We start from the raw sequence: 18,909 nt of genomic DNA, 5'->3' as shown, positions 1-18,909 counted from the left end.
AAGTAGGAATCGGTTCTCGATGCCCAATCCTGACGTTGAGCATATGTGTCAACATAAAGCTGCTTCTGAACAATCAGCAAATTAACAAAACGCAAAAACTGCAACTTGTGGTCTAAAATCTGCTGATGAATGAAAGTCGGCTGCCCAATGTCTTCTGTGTTTTTCAGGAAAATTGTGACAGACATTACAACAGTTTAAAATCTGGGAAATAAATTCCACTTCAAAACTAAACTCAGTCCCTTTATTCCTCTTTATTTATGTGACAGAGGAAGGACACGGTTTTCTTTTGACACTTTTGTTAGCTTGCACACAGTTAGCTTTACCTCATGGACTTTCCCTCTTAACTGATCACTCTGAAATGAGTGGCAATAACAGTGTCTCCCTCATAGTCTCAAACAGACTCTGCTACTGTTTGTCTGACTGGTCCTTTTACCCCAGCCTGATCTCTGTGCGCTTCCTGCTGACAGTCCAACGATCCCCATCATGTTGTTGTTCATTTTGTTCATCTAGGTCACTTTAAGTCCTGTTGTGTGGAAGTTGGCGCAGGGAAAGTGATTTCGATCAGGGCAGTAGGAAGCAGTTGCTGCTTAAGTGGATGCTTTGCTTCTTTTGGGAGTGCTTTTGCTTTCCTGCGTTTACCTCCATTGTTGGACTGCTGCGATAGCGCAGCCATCTGCTTTTCAGCGTCGTCCAACTTTGTCTGAAGAGCCTTTGTCTCCTCTTTCAAGGACACGAGTTTTGATTGCATTCTCCTCGTCTGCTGACACTTCAGCTTAAACTTTTTGCGGGCTACGACAAGCTTCTCGTGTAGGACCCTTACTTGATGTTTGAGTTTTGCGGGAGAATCGGAGAGAGCTAACGAAAGGTGATCGTGTTCTGCACTTGCTTTATGTGCGAGTGTTGTGGGAGACTCGGAAACAGCTACAACAGGCTGATTGTGGGCCGCGTTTGCTTGACTTGTGAGCGATGTGGGGGACTCAGAAACAGCTAAAACAAGCTGACCATGGAATACATTTTCTTGACTTGGGAGTGTTGTATGGGACTCAGAGACAGCTAAAACTAGCCGACCACGTAATACGTTTGCTTGACTTGTGAGTGTCGGGGGAGCCTCAGAAACGGCTACAGCGGATTGTTCTATATTTGCTTTATGTCCGAGTGTCGTGGGAGGCTCAGAAACGTAGATGTGCTCAGAGCTCAAAGAGATGTCCTCCTCTTCTTGGCCAAAGTATATATGATCATGCATAACGGTTTTTAAATCTCCGTTTGTGGTGTACTCACTCATGTCATCAGTGATGACCTCACCGACTGTGATTCTAACAATGTCGCCATATTCAACGAAATTGGTCCCCTCAGCAGGCTCTTGCTTCACATCGACATTAGTCTCCTCTGCAGGTTCTTGCTTCATAACCACAATGTAATGATCAGCAGGAGAAACCAAAGGGTTGTTTACCCCCCCAGTAGAGCTGTTCAGCGTGGGCCTGGGAGGGGGATCCTTTTTCCTCAAATGTGGCGGAAAGTTGAAAATAGTCGGCACAGCGGTGTCCTTCAGCCTCCTTCTGAACTAAAGGGGAATACGGAAAACATCAGTAGGTAGATTGTGATGCCATGAAATAGGATTTTCTTTAACATTTATGGTGTGTTTTAGAGGTCGACCGATTCATTGGTTTTGCCGATTAATCGGCACCGATAGTTGATTGGTGGAACTATTGTTATCGGCAAAAATCCATGCCGATAGTTTTGGCACGCTGTCATTTATTACACAGTACACAGAGCTGAGAAGGGTCTGCTGGCATCATGCATTACAATAGCGGCCTCTAGAGGCGAAATAAAAACTATTACTGATGCGTCGTGTTGTTTATTTTCGACACGTGTTACTGCGCGCTGCACGGAGAGCACATGCTGTGCGGAGAAGGCGCGTTTAAATGCGCGTTTAAAGCATCGACAGCAAAAAAGGTTTGTTATATCATTATAAAGTTATTCATTTGTTGAATAGATGCTGCATTAGTAGAGAAAGAACAACACAACAGTATGTGTGTTTGTTTGCTTTCGAGGCTGAGATGACGCTAAACATTAGCATTAGGCTAACTAACCTCAAGCGGTTAAAACACTGACAAAAATGAACGCAAGTCCGACCCAAATCCTCCACGATCCGTCTAGTGTCCGCTGGAGAATTGAGATGTGTAGAATCTACAGCGCATTCATTTTAAAATCCTCAGCGGAGGAGCATCAACAACTGCCCGAAAGGACGGTATTATTATATGGTGGAGCGAGATAGAGTGAAGAGAGAGAGCGTTATATGGTGGAGAGACATAGAGAGAGACTGAAGAGAGAGAGAGAGTTATATGGTGGAGAGACATAGAGAGAGACTGAAGAGAGGGAGCGCCGGCGCTAGAACAAAGCCGTGAATCAGAGATATAAAACGTGTTTTCGCCGATCCATCTCTAGAAATGCGACTGTAGCGAACGTTAACTAACGTTATCCACATTTATATTTACACGCAACAAATTATATATCCAGCTTCAAAAAAGTCTAAAAGTCGGAAGTTAGAACGAATGCATTGTGCACAGAGTGGTTGCTATGGAGACGATACACAGTGTTGAGTTCCGTTGCTCTGATTGGTTGGAGGTCTATCCAATGAATGCAGAGGCATTTTTTTTCCTTGTTCGGTTGGATCACGCCACATAATCACAGCCCAATGGAGAGGTTTCAGACTAGAATCTGAGTAGGACCACGTCAGGCTAGGCCTAAACCGTTCTACAGTGAAGAATGGCGTCACTTTTTTGAGATTTGGCATACATTTGGGTCTTTTTTGAAGAAATATAAATAGTTTGTCCTTTTATATGATTTATAATGCTCATTATGTTTATTTTTGCACTGGATGACTCCAAATATGTAGGAGAACTGTTTTAGACAACACACATGCTTGTGTAGCATTGCTGTGGGTGTAATATCAATAAATATGACATTATTATTTTGATTATTGGCAAAAGCATCTGGACTTTTTTGAAAAAAATTTATGTATTTTGTCAACTGTTTTATCCAGCATCAATTGTAAATACTATCGGTCGATTAATCGGTTATCGGCAAATACGGCCCAACCTAACTATTGGTATCGGTAAAATCCACTATCGGTCGACCTCTAGTGTTTTGTGATTTAGGGCGTTTTCACACCGATAGTTCCGTTTGCTCCGGTCCAAATCCGTTGATGAGTTTGTAAACTTGGAGCAGCTTCCCCTTGGTTCGGTTTCGATTTATACAAAAATCCAACCGTACCAAAATGCGTCATTACAAACCACACGAGCCATTTAGCTCAAAAATAGTCTTGCATTGCCAGACCTTCCTCCACAGCGCTGCGGAGGAGGGTCTGACTAGTCCACACAGCATTCCGGGATGGGAGAGAAACGTGCTCTGGTTTATTGGCGTTTCTTTAAACCAATCACAATCGTCTTGGGTGCCGCTAAGCTCCGGACAGAGCCATGGCGCTTCTGCTAAATAATCTCAGGAAGGAACTTGTTTTGGTGGAACATGTGTACATTCAAAAGTAGTTTTAGTCGTGCAACAGAAAACACCGTTGTTACTCTCTGCTCCTCAACACGGGGCTTCTCAGGTGCTACAGAGTTATGACACGCACAGAGATGAGAAGGGTATGTATGGACTTATCTAACTCTGGGGGATACGGTGAATAAGCTAAAGTCTCAATAAGTTGGCGTGTCAATCTGTGCCAAATGTGTGTCTCGGTACCATGTTGTCTATGAGGAACTGATCCTCCTCAAAGTGCATACTGCACAGACGTGAGGCTGGAGTTGGGGTCCAGTTCTGTCTCCTCACGTTCATCACCCATTGTTTCAGCCTGCGGCGGTCACGTAAAGGAAATCTGTTCGGGAAAAAATAAAGTATTGACTGTTAAACATTCAGACTCCACAGTCCAGAATGCTGTTAACAATTTACACTAACAAGGCCCCAAATCTGCAATGAAAATTAAAATTTTCATTAAGAAGTTTAAGTTTTGTGCCAGATATAGTCATTCAGGCTGATTTTCATCTACAGTCTCTGGTAGGATAATTGCTTATAAAAAATATTTATATAAAACAGCCCAAAAGCAGGGCTAAATAATGAAACTAGCAACCATTAGCAAAAAAAAAAAAAAAAAAAAAAAAAAAAAGACCCTAGGAATATTTATTGTATTTTCCTTATTAATCTAATTGTACTTCTTGCCAAATTCCACATTTACAAATATAAATTTATAAACACATTTCCTTTTATTGATGAAGGAAATGGAAGTCTACATGCCAACCATTTTTTTCTCACAAAATAAAAAAAGCTATAGAAACAATGGATGTATGCAGTATCTTTAATGTTCCTACAAGAACTTTTTGTCATACACTCGTGTATTTATTTCAACGTTCCTTATTTTACATTCATGTATTGTTGTCGTTTTATGTAGCACTGCTTTTGGTCTTATTTTCTCAATGCTTCATCTGGATTTGTGCGTGATTCTGATGACAGTTTAAAATAAAGATTAAAAAAGGAGTTGCCGCATTGATGAAAGACTTCCTTGTAGGAAACACCTGCATGTAATCATGGATGTATGTATCCAAGGATTGGAAGATCCTCCTCATAGTTTTTTCTCTCTCTGATATGTTCTCGTTTGTACGTGCAAAATATAGAGAATCAAAAATCAAGGGCAAATCTCTTGTATTGTGTTTACTGGTGAACTCTCTTTAGTGGGGCGGGGGGGGGAAGATAAACTATATCCGGGTCACGAGAGGACAGCATCATAATAAATCCCTGTGAGGAGAGCGCGAACAAGCTAAGTGTCTGTGACACCATTTAAGTTGCCAGCCTTTGCTAACGTTTTCTGAGGAAACTTCGTTGCCAAGTGGTCTTTTCCAAGCACAGGTTATAACACAATTTACCCTAACCTGTTCATAAACGTAGCTTAACGTTGGTTAAATGTACCTTTTTTTAATCAGGCTTTGACGCATAGCTACGTTAACCCCAGTGAAGAGTACCGTTAGCATAGCTAACGCTAAAAGCGCTGAAAGCTAGCGCTACCCAGAGTGATAGAGAAAGACATCTCTATGGCTCTGGCGCTACCTAGCTAGCTCGGTTAGCAAGATGCATCCGTAGCCTAATTCACGTTAACTTTTGGGGTGCTAATTTTGGCTAGCTAAAAAAAGGTGTACTTACCGGAAGAAATTAATAGAACACCCCTGATATTGTCTTTGTTTGCAACCGAACGCTGAACAAGACATTTAGGCGACCAAAATGTTACATTAACGTCCATGAACTGAAAAAATAACGGGTCCTCCGTTTCTGAAAAGTGAAGCCAATGCGGAAACGGAAGTGCTTTAAACCTGCATTCTTTCTAACCAGCGGCAGCAAAGGGGGACTCCACTGGTTGCAAAAAGAAGTCCGATTGTATGGAAGTCTATGAGAAAATGACCCTATTTCTCAATTAATTCATACCCCCAGTAAACATTTTCATAATTAGTTTATGATCCCAATCGCTAATTTCAAGTCTTCATTAATACAGCATGGTATTCATTTGGTAAATGATGGTCCCATTTAGAGTATAACAGTTGATAAAGCAGAGTATTCTTTAGGGCGTGGATTGACATTGACAAGGGCTGAAGGATGCTGAAGACTATTCAAAGTACTTGACCTTATCCCAGACATAAAGGAACATGGTTTCCTTCAGTTTTATAGAAATATTGACATTCAAAATCACCAAATTTGGAGATGCATGGTTTTAACTGGACAGGAAAGGCTAGAATTTTTTTTGTGATTTGTTAAGCACAATATTTGTATAAGAAAGTGGAGAAGTATAAAGCTGCATAACATGGAACTCAGTTAAGTCCATCAAATTTGTACTTAACAGTACCTCAGTATATTCTACCTATTTGATTCGTCAGAGAGAAAATTAAAATTTTTAAAACCACTTTATTTGCTCATGACAATATTTTCAAAGTTAACTGAAATAAACAAAATCATCTTTCACCACAGAGCATAACACATTTTAATGCACCATGTGTTTCTGAACTGTTTTACAACATTTGTCAAACTATAAAAGCTGTGATCAGTTTTCAGTCTACTAACATTCAAATCAAAACGATCTTTGCATCACAGTCCAGATAATCTTCCATTTTATTTCTCCTACTGAGGTAAATGGCTGCCTTTGCTTGACCTGAGACAAAGTTTCCTTTTTTTTTTTGGTTATCAATAACCCAAAATAAACCGCTGATCTGAAAAAGTCTCACTAAACTAAAAAGATTTGTCAGTGATTTAACTGTTGAAACAGAGAAAAACAGTCAACCACGTTTCCTTTGTGTGCAAAAAGGACAGTTGTCATTGACATTTACATGAATAAAAGACACAAACGTGTTAACTTGTCACCATTCAGTTTCACGGTCAGCAGTTCTGGGCCTTTACTGAAGAAAAGTAACATTTAACTTCTTAGACTTAATCAAACTAAACAGTAAAGGTCTTCTTACATCCTCTCTTGAACCATTTATGCCTAATGAACCCATATGTATGTCAAACATTGTTGGTATATAAACAATAAAAGCTGGTTCTGAAGAAGAAAAAAAAAAAACATTAAAAAAATATTCACCGTCTGCAATATGTGCCCTAACCCTTCTGCAGTATATATTTTTTTTTAAACCGTCCTGTTTGTCCTCGGGTCAAATTTGACCCATTTTCAAAAAGTTATTACATCAGAAATTTGAGTTTCTTTCAACCAAATTTTCAAAAGAAATAACTTGGAGGGCTCCCTACAACACTCTTCATAAGTTGCATTCAATTTCATAGCATTTGAAATTAGTTTTTATAAAAGAACGTTAGAAAAAAGTGACAAAAATGTTGTGAAAAGTTTCAAAAACGTGGGGGAAAAAAAACACACAAAAACGTCAAGAAGGTGCAGAAAAAAAAACATGAAAAAAAAGGGACAAAAACATCGGTGGAAAAGCAACAAAAGTGTCGAAAAAAATGTGCAAAAGTTGAAATGTTGACGCAGAAAAACAAAAAGTTACGTGGGCAATGGAAAGACAACACAAGAGTTAAACGGAAATGAAAGTGGGCTGCCTAATGCTCTCTGTGGTCTTCATTAGAAGTCTGACTGAGACGTTGAACCGTTTCAAATCTGGGGAAAATATTCCACTATAAACAAACAAATGCTCCGATATTCATAAAATAATCTCCATATCCACCTGCATGCTTTCAGTCTCACGGTCACTTTCATGTGTGTGTGGGTTTCTTTTCTGACTGAGAGGAAGGACACACTGATTTATTTTATTTATTTATTTTTTTTTTAACACTGTAGCTTTACTTTCTGGTATCCAAAGTGACACAGTGTAATCAAACTATTTAACTTTAAATAATGATTATTCTGTTTTCGTAGAGTTGTAGGACATACATATTGCTGTGGAAAAACGAGGCCACCACTGAGTAAAATGTAAAAAAAAGTAATTAAAAAAAATGGCCCATAGGGATTAATGTTCTTTGGTTTGTTTTTTTATGCTATTTTTTGCAGGTCCTGTTCGCTCCATTGTTGAGGACGGCATCAAAAACATCTATTGGAATCATTCTCTCTCTCTTTTCCAGAAAAAGTAACATTACTGAGTGCTGGGAGTAGAGCTGGGAAATATATTGATATTATATTGATATTGTGATAAGAGACTAGAAATCGTCTGAGATTTTGGACATCGTAATATGGCATAAGTGTTGTCTTTTCCTGGTTTTAAAGGCTGCGTTACAGTGAAGTCATTTTCTGAACTTACCAGTTTGTTGTAACTGTTCTATTATTTGCCTTTACCCACTTAGTCATTTTATCCATATTACTGGTGATTATTTCTCAAAAATCTCATTGTGTAACTATTTTGTGAAAGCACCAATAGTCAACACTACAATATTGTTGCGGTAACGATATCGAGGCGTTTGGTCAAAAATATCGTGATAATTGATTTTCTCCATATTGCCCAGCCCTAGCTGTAAGCTATCTAAACTCTCTCACACACAAGGAACCCAGAGGTAAAATGGCTCCTGGACATTTTGCACCATACCTCTGTAAGGTCTGCATTTCTGCAACGCATTAAACTTTTTCTGCAACAAATTCAACTTCTTCTGAAGACCCTTTTTCAGACTTTTTAAGGACATCAGTCTGGATTTCATTCTACTCATCTCCTGACACTTCAACCGGAACTTTTTACGATCTTCAACAAGATTACCACATAGTTCATTCACTCTACGTTTGAGTATTACGGGAGACTCCGAAATCCCGTACGTGTGATCGGAGCACATGCGGATTTCCTTTTGTTTTTTGGACAAGTAGTCGTGATCAAGAATAGCTGTTTTTGAATCTCCGCTTGTGGTACACTCGGTTATGTCATCAGCAGCGACCTCATCAACGTCAGCATTGTCCTCAGCGGCGGCCTCATTAACATCAGCTTTGATGACAAGCTTAAAAATGTAATCAGGAAGGACACTGTCAACGAAATCGGTCTCCTCGGCAGGCTCTTGCTTCACAATGACTTCGGTCTCCTCAGCAGGCTCTAGTTTCACAACGACTTCGGACTCCTCAGCAGGCTCTAGTTTCACAACGACTTCGGACTCCTCAGCAGGCTCTAGTTTCACAACGACTTCGGACTCCTCAGCAGGCTCTAGTTTCACAACGACTTCGGACTCCTCGGCAGGCTCTAGTTTCACACTGACGTCGCTATACAGGGGCGTAGCATGAAATTCTGGGCCCTGTAGAAAGGCATTGTCTATGGGCCCCTCACCGTATCCACAGCTATTCATTCTAGCAAGTTTTGGGGCCCTCCTCACATGAGGGCCCTGGGTACTCAGTCCCCTTTCCACCCCAAGTCCGACGCTCACGTCGCTATAATCAGCAGAAGGAATGCTACCACTATCTTGTATGTCAATGCTGGTAACAGGCTCACTATCCAACACAGGACACAAATGTGCAACCGGACCAGACCCCCTGTGAAGCTCAGCAAGATAACTGGGTGAAGAACAAGAAGAGACTAAACTAGAAACCATACTTTCACTTTCCTCCATTTTTACACTAACCCACTCGGTCTGTGTGGCAATGGTCTGTGTGGAAATGATGTGTGAGTCCATGGTCTGTGTGGCAATGGTCTGTGTCGACCTGCTCTTTGTGGCCCTGGTCTGCGTGGCCCTGGTCGCCGTGGCCTTGGTCTTTGTGGCCATGGTCTGTGTGGCCCTGGTCTGTGTGGCAAAATGTGGTAGTTTGATGAAAATAGTAGGCACAGCGGTGGTCTTCAGCCTCTTGTTGACCTAACGGTAAATACAGAAAGTATCAGTATGTTGCTAGCCACACATTCAGATGAATTTTTTTACTGAAAAGTTACCCCATGTTAAGTTTTCTATTTGAGCAAACATCACCACTAAGTATTGGTACATTTAAATGTACTGTGTAACTGGTACATAACTGGTGTCTGTGTACCTTTCTGTCTGACAAGAACTGATCCTCCTCAAAGTGCATACTGCACAGATGTGACGATGCAGATGGGATCCATTTATTTCTCCCCATGTTCGTCAGCCATTGTTTCAGCCGGACTGGATCACATAAAGGAAATCTGTTTGACAAAAAAGGGAAGCGTTTACTGTTGAGCATTCAGACTCTCCCTATCAGAATGATGTCTGTTGACACAAACAAGGCCCCACATCTGCAATGAAAATAAGAATGGTTTAGGTTTATAATATAAGAGGCGACATGCCCACTTAGGGCTGGGCGATATGGTGAAATAAAATATCACGATATTTTTGACCAAATACCTCGATACCGCAACGATATTGTAGTGTTGACTATTGGTGCTTTCACAAAATATTTACACAACGAGATTTTTGATGAATAATCATCAGTAATGTGGATATAATGACTAAGTGGGTAAAGGCAAATAATAGAACAGTTACAACAGTCTGGTAAGTTCAGAAAATGACATCACTTTACTGTAATGTAGTCTTTAAAACCAGGAAAAGACAACACTTATGCCATATTATATTACAATATCCAAAATCTAAGACGATATCTAGTCTCATATCACGATATTGATATAATATCCATATATTGCCCAGCTCTATGCCCACTAGTAAACATGAGCACTTGTAAATCATGTAAATGTCACAGATATAGCCCGTACATGCTACTGTTCTTCTGGAGTCCCTTGCAAGTTGATGACTTGTAAAAGACACATTTAAAACATACATAAGCACAGACAAATTGTAAAACTATGCAAAAAAAACAGCACGCAACAAGAGCAGATAAGAAGTCCCTTGCAACCAGCAATCAAATCATGCCTACATACAGTACGTGTGTGTTGACTCAGCAGGGATAAAATTAAATGAGAAAAGTTACGCCTAATCGTAATTTGGCTAGTCAAAAACAGTATGTACTTACCTAAAAAACAGAACACTCGCGTCCTTGCTTTGTGTATTTTTACAACAGAACGCTGAACAGGACATTTTGAGGCAACCGAAATGTTTAAATTAACTTTTATCAACTGAAAACACGCGGTGAAAGTGGACGTAATATCAACGAAAACACGAAATAAAAATAGTTCACGGCTATTTAAATGTACACAGTGCCATGGATAGGCATATTTATATTGTTACGTAGACTGTATACTTTCCAATACACATAAAAGCATTCAAGATCTAAAATCAACTATTAATGCTTTCCGGGAAAATGTAAAGATTTAAAATACAGCTTTTTATTCTCTACAAAAAAAAGCTGCCTGGCCTCCCATCGGTGGATAGAACGCGTTTTGATGACGTCGAATTAGCCTCGTTCTCGCGTCCGCTCGTGCTCGCGGCAGTAAACATGGCGACCGGCTAACGAAGACCTTTCTTGTATTCCATCCTGAAGCCTTTTTAATTTCTCTCCCAGAGCGTTCGCAATACATTTTACTTTATTTTTCTGTTAACTCAGAGGTGCGTTTGTAGAGCGTTACGCTCTGCGGGTTTTACTTGGATAAAAGGTATAGTCACGTTTTGCCTCCTTTGCTGCTCTCGATGCTAACGCGGCCCTAGCTACAAGTGCAAGCTAACAGTTAGCTAGCTAACGTAGCTGGACGTTGCCAGCCAAATGCTGCATAATCCGCTAACATTTAGATATCTATCGCAAGGACTTTTACTGGCTTTATAATGATGACTAGCCACATAAAACGTTGCGTTTGAATACGTTGCAGTGTTTTTTAATTGGTTTTTTTCAGAATACAAATATAAGCATAAAACATTTCTCACATAGATAGTTTGAAAAGTCAGTATTACAGTGTATCATAAACAAACCATAACAAAAAAGAATAACTGCCTAAAATAAGAATAAAATGATTTCTGTCTGGGGTCAGGTTAAATGAAAGGTCTGACAAACTCCTAATGATGAAAAGCATTTTCTGATCGAATCGATTTTAAAGAATCTAAAAGAGGTCATTATTTTAGGGAATTTGAGAAACATGGGGTAACTATAGATCTGTAAATCTGAGTTTCTCTGCAAAGAGTCATGCAAAAGCACCACTTTAATTCTTGTGTTTACCAGAGATATGCTCGTACGTTTCTTGGAAATAAGTCATTCAGCATGAAAAAAGCATCAAACATGACTAATCGACTAAAGAAATCTTAGTCGACTAAGACCAAAACGACCGATTAGTTGACTAATCGACTAAGAGGGAGCAGCCCTATTTAAATCAGGCCTGGCATACCCAGATTATTAATCAAAGTCACGTTGCAGTGTTTCCCCATCTCAGTTTTTCATTTTTGTCACTGTTGAAGGGTTTTGAGGGCACGAGAGTGTGATTTACATGTAATCTGGAGAAAAGCCTTTCAGCAGACCCAGATGGTTAATTTCATTTCACCTGTCATTGTTGGCATTGTTATACTTGGCAGGGTGAAGGAGACGCACCGGCACAATGGGGCGACGTTCAACCTCCTCCACCAAGAGTGGAAAGTTTATGAACCCCACCGACCAGGCCAGTAAGTACCGACCGATTTATCAAGAGCTGGTTCCCCTGGGACAGGTGTTGTGCCAAAAAGTGATTTGTCTGTCAAAATGTGGGAGGGAAAGCCCTGTGCCTAGATTATAACCAATCCTATCCTTTTTCCACTTGCCCAAAATTGATTACAGCTTCTACTTTGTGATTCAGTTGTTTATGCCTTAAAATGACTTGATTTCATTCATGAGGCTTATATCTGACAGATTATAGCCCACCCAGTACTTCTTACCTGTTGAAATGCCTTTTTAAGTGGGTAATGCAACCTTTAAAATGCACTTTTGCATTTGCCTAAAAGTGATTACAGATCCTACCTTGTGTTTGGAAGGTTGTTTCTGCCTCAAAATGACTTGGTATAATTCAACTTTTTACCTGTCGAAACACCTTTTTAGAGGGCCAGTACATCCAGTAGAACAGTTTTCCAAGTGAGCTGCTGGGGACATTTATACACTGGGCGATACAGCTTTAACAGGCTGCGCACGCTTCCACGGGCAGCAATAATTTTTTGGCATGACACCTGCCTGCTGGATAGCACCTAAAGAATAGAGTCTTTTGCTGCCAGGTGTCAGAATGATAACTAGTGTATACTCGTTTTCTACCTCCCTCACAGGAAAGGAGGCCAGGAAAAGAGAGTTGAAAAAGGTATTTGTGGTCTTGGAACACAATTCCTTTTACTGTACCCTTTCATCTTAAATACAACAGTAATGGTATTGTGTTGATAACATGTTGCTTGGTTTGTTAACACTCCTGATAGAACAAGAAGCAGAGAATGATGGTGAGAGCAGCGGTGCTCAAGATGAAGGATCCCAGGCAGATCATCAGGGACATGGAGAAGCTGGATGAGATGGGTAAGAGCTGAATTTCTATGTTGCTGTTGAAATGGCTTTTGTGCATTTTAAAAAATTACCGTACACATGTTAACTATCCATAGTTATTTTACTGTAAAATTAAAGTTACTATTCTTTCAAGATTTAAGACTTTTGAACTATTCAAACTGGGGCTGCACATTATATTGTTTTTGAGTACATTTTAATATCTTAGCAAGTAATAACAACGTAATCACGTTTTCCTTATTTCGTGCAGCTCTAATTTCAACACTCCATTTTTTGTATAGCTTTTGCTTAACACAAATAAATAAGCGTTTCTGTAACATCTTCAACAGAGTTTAACCCAGTTCAGCAGCCCTTGCTGAATGAGAAAGTGTTGAGGGACAAGAGAAAGAAGCTACGCGAGACATTTGAGCGCATTGTCCGTCTGTACGAGAGAGAGAATCCCGACACATACAAGGAGCTACGCAAACTGGAATTAGACTATGAGACCAAACGAGGGCAGCTGGCTCTATATTTTGACTCAGTCAAGGTGTGTTTATGTGTGTCTTTGTTTGGATTCATATGCATGTATTTTATTTGCTGTATTACAAGTCAGAGATTTGTATACATGTATGTTTGAATGAGGGGCTGTAATATGCACACTTTGATAAAAGTGTGTTTGTTTACCTCTGGTTGGACTCAATGCAGCAATATGGAAATGAATTTGGTTGCAGACATGAAGCCCTGTAGTGGTAAATTTAGATTTTGATCACTTTCGACTAATTGAGGTTGAATCATTGGCATGAAATCCAGGGAATTATTTATTGGGAAACACTTGCTTGTTTTGTGTCTTTTCGTTTGTTTGCTGAGCTTCAACTCTCAATATTAGTTTATTTACATTGCTTATGCTTTGTGGTGACTCTCTATTTACTATCATGTGTTTTTATGTCCTCTTTTTCAGAATGCAGAGTCTGTGGAGGTCGACAGTATCCCTTTACCAGATATGCCTCATGCCCCCTCCAACATCCACATCCAGGACATCCCACTACCAGGAGCTCAGCCTCCCTCCATACTGAAGAAGAACACCTCTTTTGGGTAGGCATGAACCTGTGTCTGTTAGAGGTTTTTCTGGATAAACTTAAGTACATGATGTGACTGAGTATAACTGTGCAACTGAGGTAAGTCTTTTTTGAGGTAATCTTTTTATGTATCTCTCAGTAAAGGACCTCTTTTGGCATCTTCTGGACCCGTTTTGCCGACAGTGCCAGCTGTGCCACGTTTACCTCCAGGGAAGAAGCCCCCTGGCCCCCCACCTGGGCCCCCCCCTCCACAGGTCCTGGCACTGTACGGCATTCTTGCTCGACGAGCTCACAGCATGGACACAGGTAACACACAAACCCTTAATAACTACATTTTTGAATGCTTAATTTCCTTTTTAATAATAATAATAAGACTTTGCTTTCATAATTGTGTTGCAAGTGGTTGCTCTTACTCTTTTTTTATTTTTATTTTTTATTTTTTTTTCCAACCTGAACAGAGCCTTCCATTCCTGGCTTAGACAAGGACTCTGCAATGAAGTTGGGAAGAGATCGGGATAGCGGCAGTGAGAGCGACAGAGATCGGGATGATCTGGACGACGACGAAAGCGATTCTGAGGAGGACAGCGAAGAAGAAAGAGATGAAGGGGGAGACGGTGACCAGAGAATGAGTGTGGACAGGCAGGATGATGAGAGGGAAAGGGAGGAGGAGAGAGACCGAAATGAAAGAAATGCTGGTGAGTGTTTCAAAAGTGCTTCAACATATTTCAATATACATTTTCAGATTAAAAGGGTTTATTTAATTGTATTTATGTACTAGTGGCTTCTGTTCTCCTGTATTGTATTGTATTTATTATATTATAGGTTTAGGTCAAATTAAGTGAAACTGCACTATTATCACGACAGTTTAGGTGCAATTTCCAAACAATTTAATTTGGGATATCACAGAGAATGATTCTGTTATTTGGCAAAAGCACTAAAGATGATCATCTTCTGGGAGGAAACAGAGTGATTTGTTTTTTGTCTTTTTTGGGATGTGTTTGCAATGCACAACCGTTATCCATGAAAAATTATACAGTTTAGAATTTGTGTTCTACCACTAATATATTCTTTTGATGAATATTTTGATGTCACACTACTCATTCTATTTTTCTTGTTCATATTCTTTCTGTATATTTTTTTTTTATGTGCATTTGTGTTATTGTGATGTGTGTACATTATTTTTCTTTTGAGCTGCTGTAGCATAGGAATTTCCCCAGTGTGGGATTAATAAAGTCTATCTCATCTTATCTTATCTTCAGGTCGCAGTGTACGTTTCGCGGACATGCCTCCAGAGGCACCCCGTGATGGAAAGAGAAAGAAAAAGAGGGTGGTGAAGAAGACCAAGGCCATTACCCCTCTGCAGGCCATGATGTTAAGGATGGCAGGTACTGTAGTACACCACTGTCTTTGCTTCATACCTGCTAAGCTAGTGCATCCTAATTTCTTTTTCTGATGACATGGTACGGTACTTTTTTGGTCTTCAGGTCAGTCCATTCCTGAAGACGAGGAAGAAGAAGAGGTAGAGGAGGAATACACAGATGAATCAGACAGCTCAGACATCGAAGACAGGGGACCACCAGGGGAAAACCAGCCCCACCTGATGGCTAATCAGCGTCTACCCCCTCCTGCTGGGCCAGGTGGACAGCAAGGGCCTCCACACTTGCAAGGTCCACCGATGACTGGCCCCCCACCACTGGGCCCTCCCCCTGCTCCTCCCATGAGACCTCCTGGCCCACCCTCTGGCCCGCCTCCAGGCCCACCACCAGGTTAGTTTACAACATTAATTAGCTGGAATACTTTGCTCCAGCTCTGAACAAATTCCTGGACCTGTTGCTTTAAAGATGTGCTGGTTGCCCTCATCATCCACACGTACACTGTTCATCATTTAGAGGATATATTCTGTCATCTGTAGGTGCTCCTCCGTTCCTGAGGCCTCCTGGTATGCCTGGAGGCATGAGGGGTCCAATGCCTCGTCTTCTGCCTCCTGGACCTCCGCCAGGTCGGCCCCCAGGCCCCCACCAGGCCCCCCTCCTGGCCTCCCGCCAGGCCCCCCACCACGGGGACCCCCTCCCAGACTTCCACCCCCAGCACCACCAGGTGTGTGTGTGTGTGTGTGTGTGTGTGTGTGTGTGTGTGTGTGTGTGTGTGTGTGTGTGTGTGTGTGCTACGCATGTTGGTATGTAGGTTAATTTGCATACAAAGTCTCACTCCGCTAACGGCTTGTAGCATGTATGTATAAATATAGTGAAACTCAAATTTCGAGTGGACGTCACAGTTACGTCACTGCAGTTGTGGTGGCAGAAAAACAGCCGAAACAATGGTGAATATATATCACAATACATCCATGGTTTTTCATGGACAACTTTCTTTTAATACCAGCGGCGGCTGTGATCGTTAACGTTTAAATTAGCTAAATAAAATCAGCCAACAAATCTCTCAGCTCTACTACTTCAGTCTAAATTTTAGTATGATAAACGGTAAATTAATAAAAAAAAGTAGCTAGCTGTCAGGGCTTAAGTGGCCGTGTTTTCATCTAAAGTGGGTTGGGAAATCGATAGATCCCACCACAACTGTCGCTTTTCTGCCACCAGTTAAGCCCCGCGCACAAAAACGTCATTATTTACAAATGCCAAAATGATCTATAGACTTCTATAGGCAAGGCAAGGCAGCTTTATTTGTATAGCACATTTCAGCAACAAGGCAATTCCAAGTGCTTTACATTAAACATTAAAGAGCAGTTAGAAAACGATTAAAAAAACTAATTAAAACATTAAGACAAGAATAAAATTGATAGTGCTGTATAAAAATTTAAAGAACAGAGATAAAATGTGTGAATAAAAGTTACAATGCAGTATAAGAAATTAAACATTAAAGAGCAGTTATCGAGTGTCATACAGTGTCATCAATGCAACTTCAGTATAACAAATGAACAGTTATTTAAAGAAAGGCAACATCAAAAAGATAAGTCTTTAGCTTTGATATATTTCTATACCGCATTAAATATATGGTAGCATACTTTGTTTCAACCAAATCTATGGAGTGGTGAAGTAGGAATTAGGGCTGTGCAATTAATCGAAATTTAATCGCTATTATGATTTTGGCTCCCCACGATCACAAAAAAAGAATAATCAAGAAAAAAATTTAATTAGCTCATTCCGTTTGCAAGTAAACTCTTATTTTCTCTTGTGTTCTGAATGAAAAAAAATCAAGTTTAAATAGGAAAAGTATTGAGTTTTTTTTTTTTTTTTTTTTTTTACTTTTGATTTATTTAACTTTTTCCACTTTTTTTTTTTTTAACTTCAATAATTGCAACATCTTTCCAGAAGTCAACGAGTAATCGTGTTAAATTATCGTGATTTCAATATTGACCGAAATAATCGTGATATTTTTTTCCATAATCGAGCAGCCCTAGTAGGAATGTCTCATACATTTTTCATCAAAATACATCTTGTGTCTCTTTACAGGTATTCCCCCTCCTCCCCCAAGAGCAGGAGGGCCCCCACGTCCACTTGCCCCACCACTTTCCCTTTTTCCTCCACCTCTCAACTCCAACGTGCTCAGTGCTCCTCCCAACATTGTCCAGCGACAAAAAGGCTCGGGATCCAACCAGGATGGTCCACAGAGCAACATGCCGCCCCCCGCCATGCCCATGTCCATGCGACAGGGCGTCATGCAGATGCCTCCTCCCCCAGGGACGGCCGCCGCCTCCTCGGGTGGCAACCCTCCCAGCCACCACCACGCAGCCACCATCGAAAAGCGGCCCAACATCACCTCTGTCGCAGCAGCCGGAGGCGGCCTGGCAGCGGGCGCCGGCTCTGGGGGGGCCACCATCTCGGCCAAACCTCAGATCATCAATCCAAAGACGGAGGTCACCCGCTTCGTGCCCACAGCGCTGAGGGTGCGGAGGGACAAAGGAGGAGCGATGCCCGGGGCAGCACCGGGGCCAATGGAGAAGGGACGGGGTGGTGTCGGAGGAAGGAGGGGAGATGAAGGCATGGGAGGGGGACAGGGGCAGAAACAGCAGTCGGCAGCTTACCCGATGGGTTTGGTTCACCAAACGCAGATGGGTGCTGTGTCTCAGCCCAACATGAAGACTAAGGACCAGATGTATGAAGCCTTCATGAGGGAGATGGAAGGGCTCCTCTGAGACTCGAGAGGGTATTCGGGGCAGATGTTCAGAGGGGCGCTCTAAACAAAAGGAGTGTTATTTGTTTTCTGTGCAGAGTTCTGTAGGTAGCTGTGTTCAAGACAGTCGACTAGATCAGTTTCTCTTTAATAAGGAAAGGCTGCCACCCTCAGCACTGGTCTCACCAGGTTCATTTTCATTTGATCTGGACTTTTATTTGTTGTATCAAAGAGAATGTGAATTTGATGTACGTAAAGATTGGTTGCTATGAGGAGGCAACTCAATAAAAAAAAAATAACGCTATAAAAAGTTTTTTGTTAGAGACAACCCAAGTTTTTTTTTTTTTTTGTCCTCCAGTATGTTTTTTTTTTCTTTTTTTTTTTTTTTTTTTAAACTGTGTTTTTCCTCCGGCCAACTATTGTGATTTACCATGACCAAGAAAAGCTTTTCGTATGATTATTTTATCAGTGATCTCCATCTCCTAAACATGTTGGACATCAAAATAAAGTTGTTGAAAGTCAACCACTGACAATATACATGTCTGAAACTATTTGATCTGCAGCTAAATAAATACTTTTTACCTCATATTTCAGTGTGCTGTAATACAGGAGACAATATGAGCAACACACGGCCAAAATAATTCAATCCATATTGTATCAATTTGTGTCTGGGTGCTTTTTGCCCGGGTTAAGGTTAGAAAAATGTTTTTCTAAATTCAAAAACCACTTGTTTTATTATTTCATTTTTGTGTCCTCTTTTTTTTTTTAAGTAGGTGTTTTAAGTTTAATGGGGCATTGGTTCCCAACCTTAGTTCTTTAAGATCTACCCCTGCACCTCTATCAGTTGAACTGAAGTATCTCTTGATTAACAAATCCAAATGTATTCAT

The 18,909-nt window shown here is 40.7% G+C and overlaps 3 protein-coding genes across 3 annotated transcripts; 1 reads left to right on the top strand and 2 right to left on the bottom strand.

Annotated features, from left to right (window-relative positions):
• Window positions 1–227: 227 nt before the first annotated feature.
• On the bottom strand, window positions 228–5,401 carry LOC114569062 (THAP domain-containing protein 4). The gene is made up of 3 exons (XM_028598863.1): window positions 5,191–5,401; window positions 3,742–3,874; window positions 228–1,561 (listed from the first exon to the last, which is right to left on the bottom strand). Exons 1-3 carry the CDS (start codon window positions 5,253–5,255, stop codon window positions 512–514), a joined length of 1,248 nt encoding a protein of 415 aa, XP_028454664.1. The 5' UTR covers window positions 5,256–5,401; the 3' UTR covers window positions 228–511.
• Window positions 1,933–18,607, top strand: wbp11 (WW domain binding protein 11). The gene is given in 13 exon segments (XM_028598861.1): window positions 1,933–1,953; window positions 11,905–11,991; window positions 12,619–12,650; window positions 12,763–12,856; window positions 13,171–13,367; window positions 13,779–13,912; window positions 14,036–14,202; window positions 14,355–14,591; window positions 15,156–15,281; window positions 15,381–15,662; window positions 15,809–15,904; window positions 15,907–15,993; window positions 17,361–18,607. Coding segments are annotated over 12 exon segments (2,199 nt in total). The 5' UTR covers window positions 1,933–1,953; window positions 11,905–11,927; the 3' UTR covers window positions 18,044–18,607.
• Window positions 7,947–10,840, bottom strand: LOC114569061 (THAP domain-containing protein 5-like). The gene is made up of 3 exons (XM_028598862.1): window positions 10,421–10,840; window positions 9,467–9,599; window positions 7,947–9,297 (listed from the first exon to the last, which is right to left on the bottom strand). Exons 1-3 carry the CDS (start codon window positions 10,483–10,485, stop codon window positions 8,008–8,010), a joined length of 1,488 nt encoding a protein of 495 aa, XP_028454663.1. The 5' UTR covers window positions 10,486–10,840; the 3' UTR covers window positions 7,947–8,007.
• Window positions 18,608–18,909: the final 302 nt, after the last annotated feature.

Source organism: Perca flavescens, chromosome 15 (assembly GCF_004354835.1).
Source record: "Perca flavescens isolate YP-PL-M2 chromosome 15, PFLA_1.0, whole genome shotgun sequence".
NCBI lineage: Eukaryota > Metazoa > Chordata > Actinopteri > Perciformes > Percidae > Perca > Perca flavescens.
This window is presented reverse-complemented; position numbering and strand designations above follow the sequence as displayed.

What these genes read in the sequence shown, in the direction of transcription:
- LOC114569062 (XM_028598863.1), bottom strand. Translation starts at nt 5,255, where the DNA reads ATGTCTTGTTCAGCGTTCGGTTGCAAACAAAGACAATATCAGGGGTGT. An exon ending in TGTTCTATTAATTTCTTCCG is followed by an intron (nt 3,875 to 5,190) that starts GTAAGTACACCT and finishes TTTCCCGAACAG; the next exon opens with ATTTCCTTTACGTGACCGCC. An exon ending in AGTTCCTCATAGACAACATG is followed by an intron (nt 1,562 to 3,741) that starts GTACCGAGACAC and finishes ATTCCCCTTTAG; the next exon opens with TTCAGAAGGAGGCTGAAGGA.
- LOC114569061 (XM_028598862.1), bottom strand. Translation starts at nt 10,485, where the DNA reads ATGTCCTGTTCAGCGTTCTGTTGTAAAAATACACAAAGCAAGGACGCG. An exon ending in GCGAGTGTTCTGTTTTTTAG is followed by an intron (nt 9,600 to 10,420) that starts GTAAGTACATAC and finishes TTTGTCAAACAG; the next exon opens with ATTTCCTTTATGTGATCCAG. An exon ending in AGTTCTTGTCAGACAGAAAG is followed by an intron (nt 9,298 to 9,466) that starts GTACACAGACAC and finishes ATTTACCGTTAG; the next exon opens with GTCAACAAGAGGCTGAAGAC.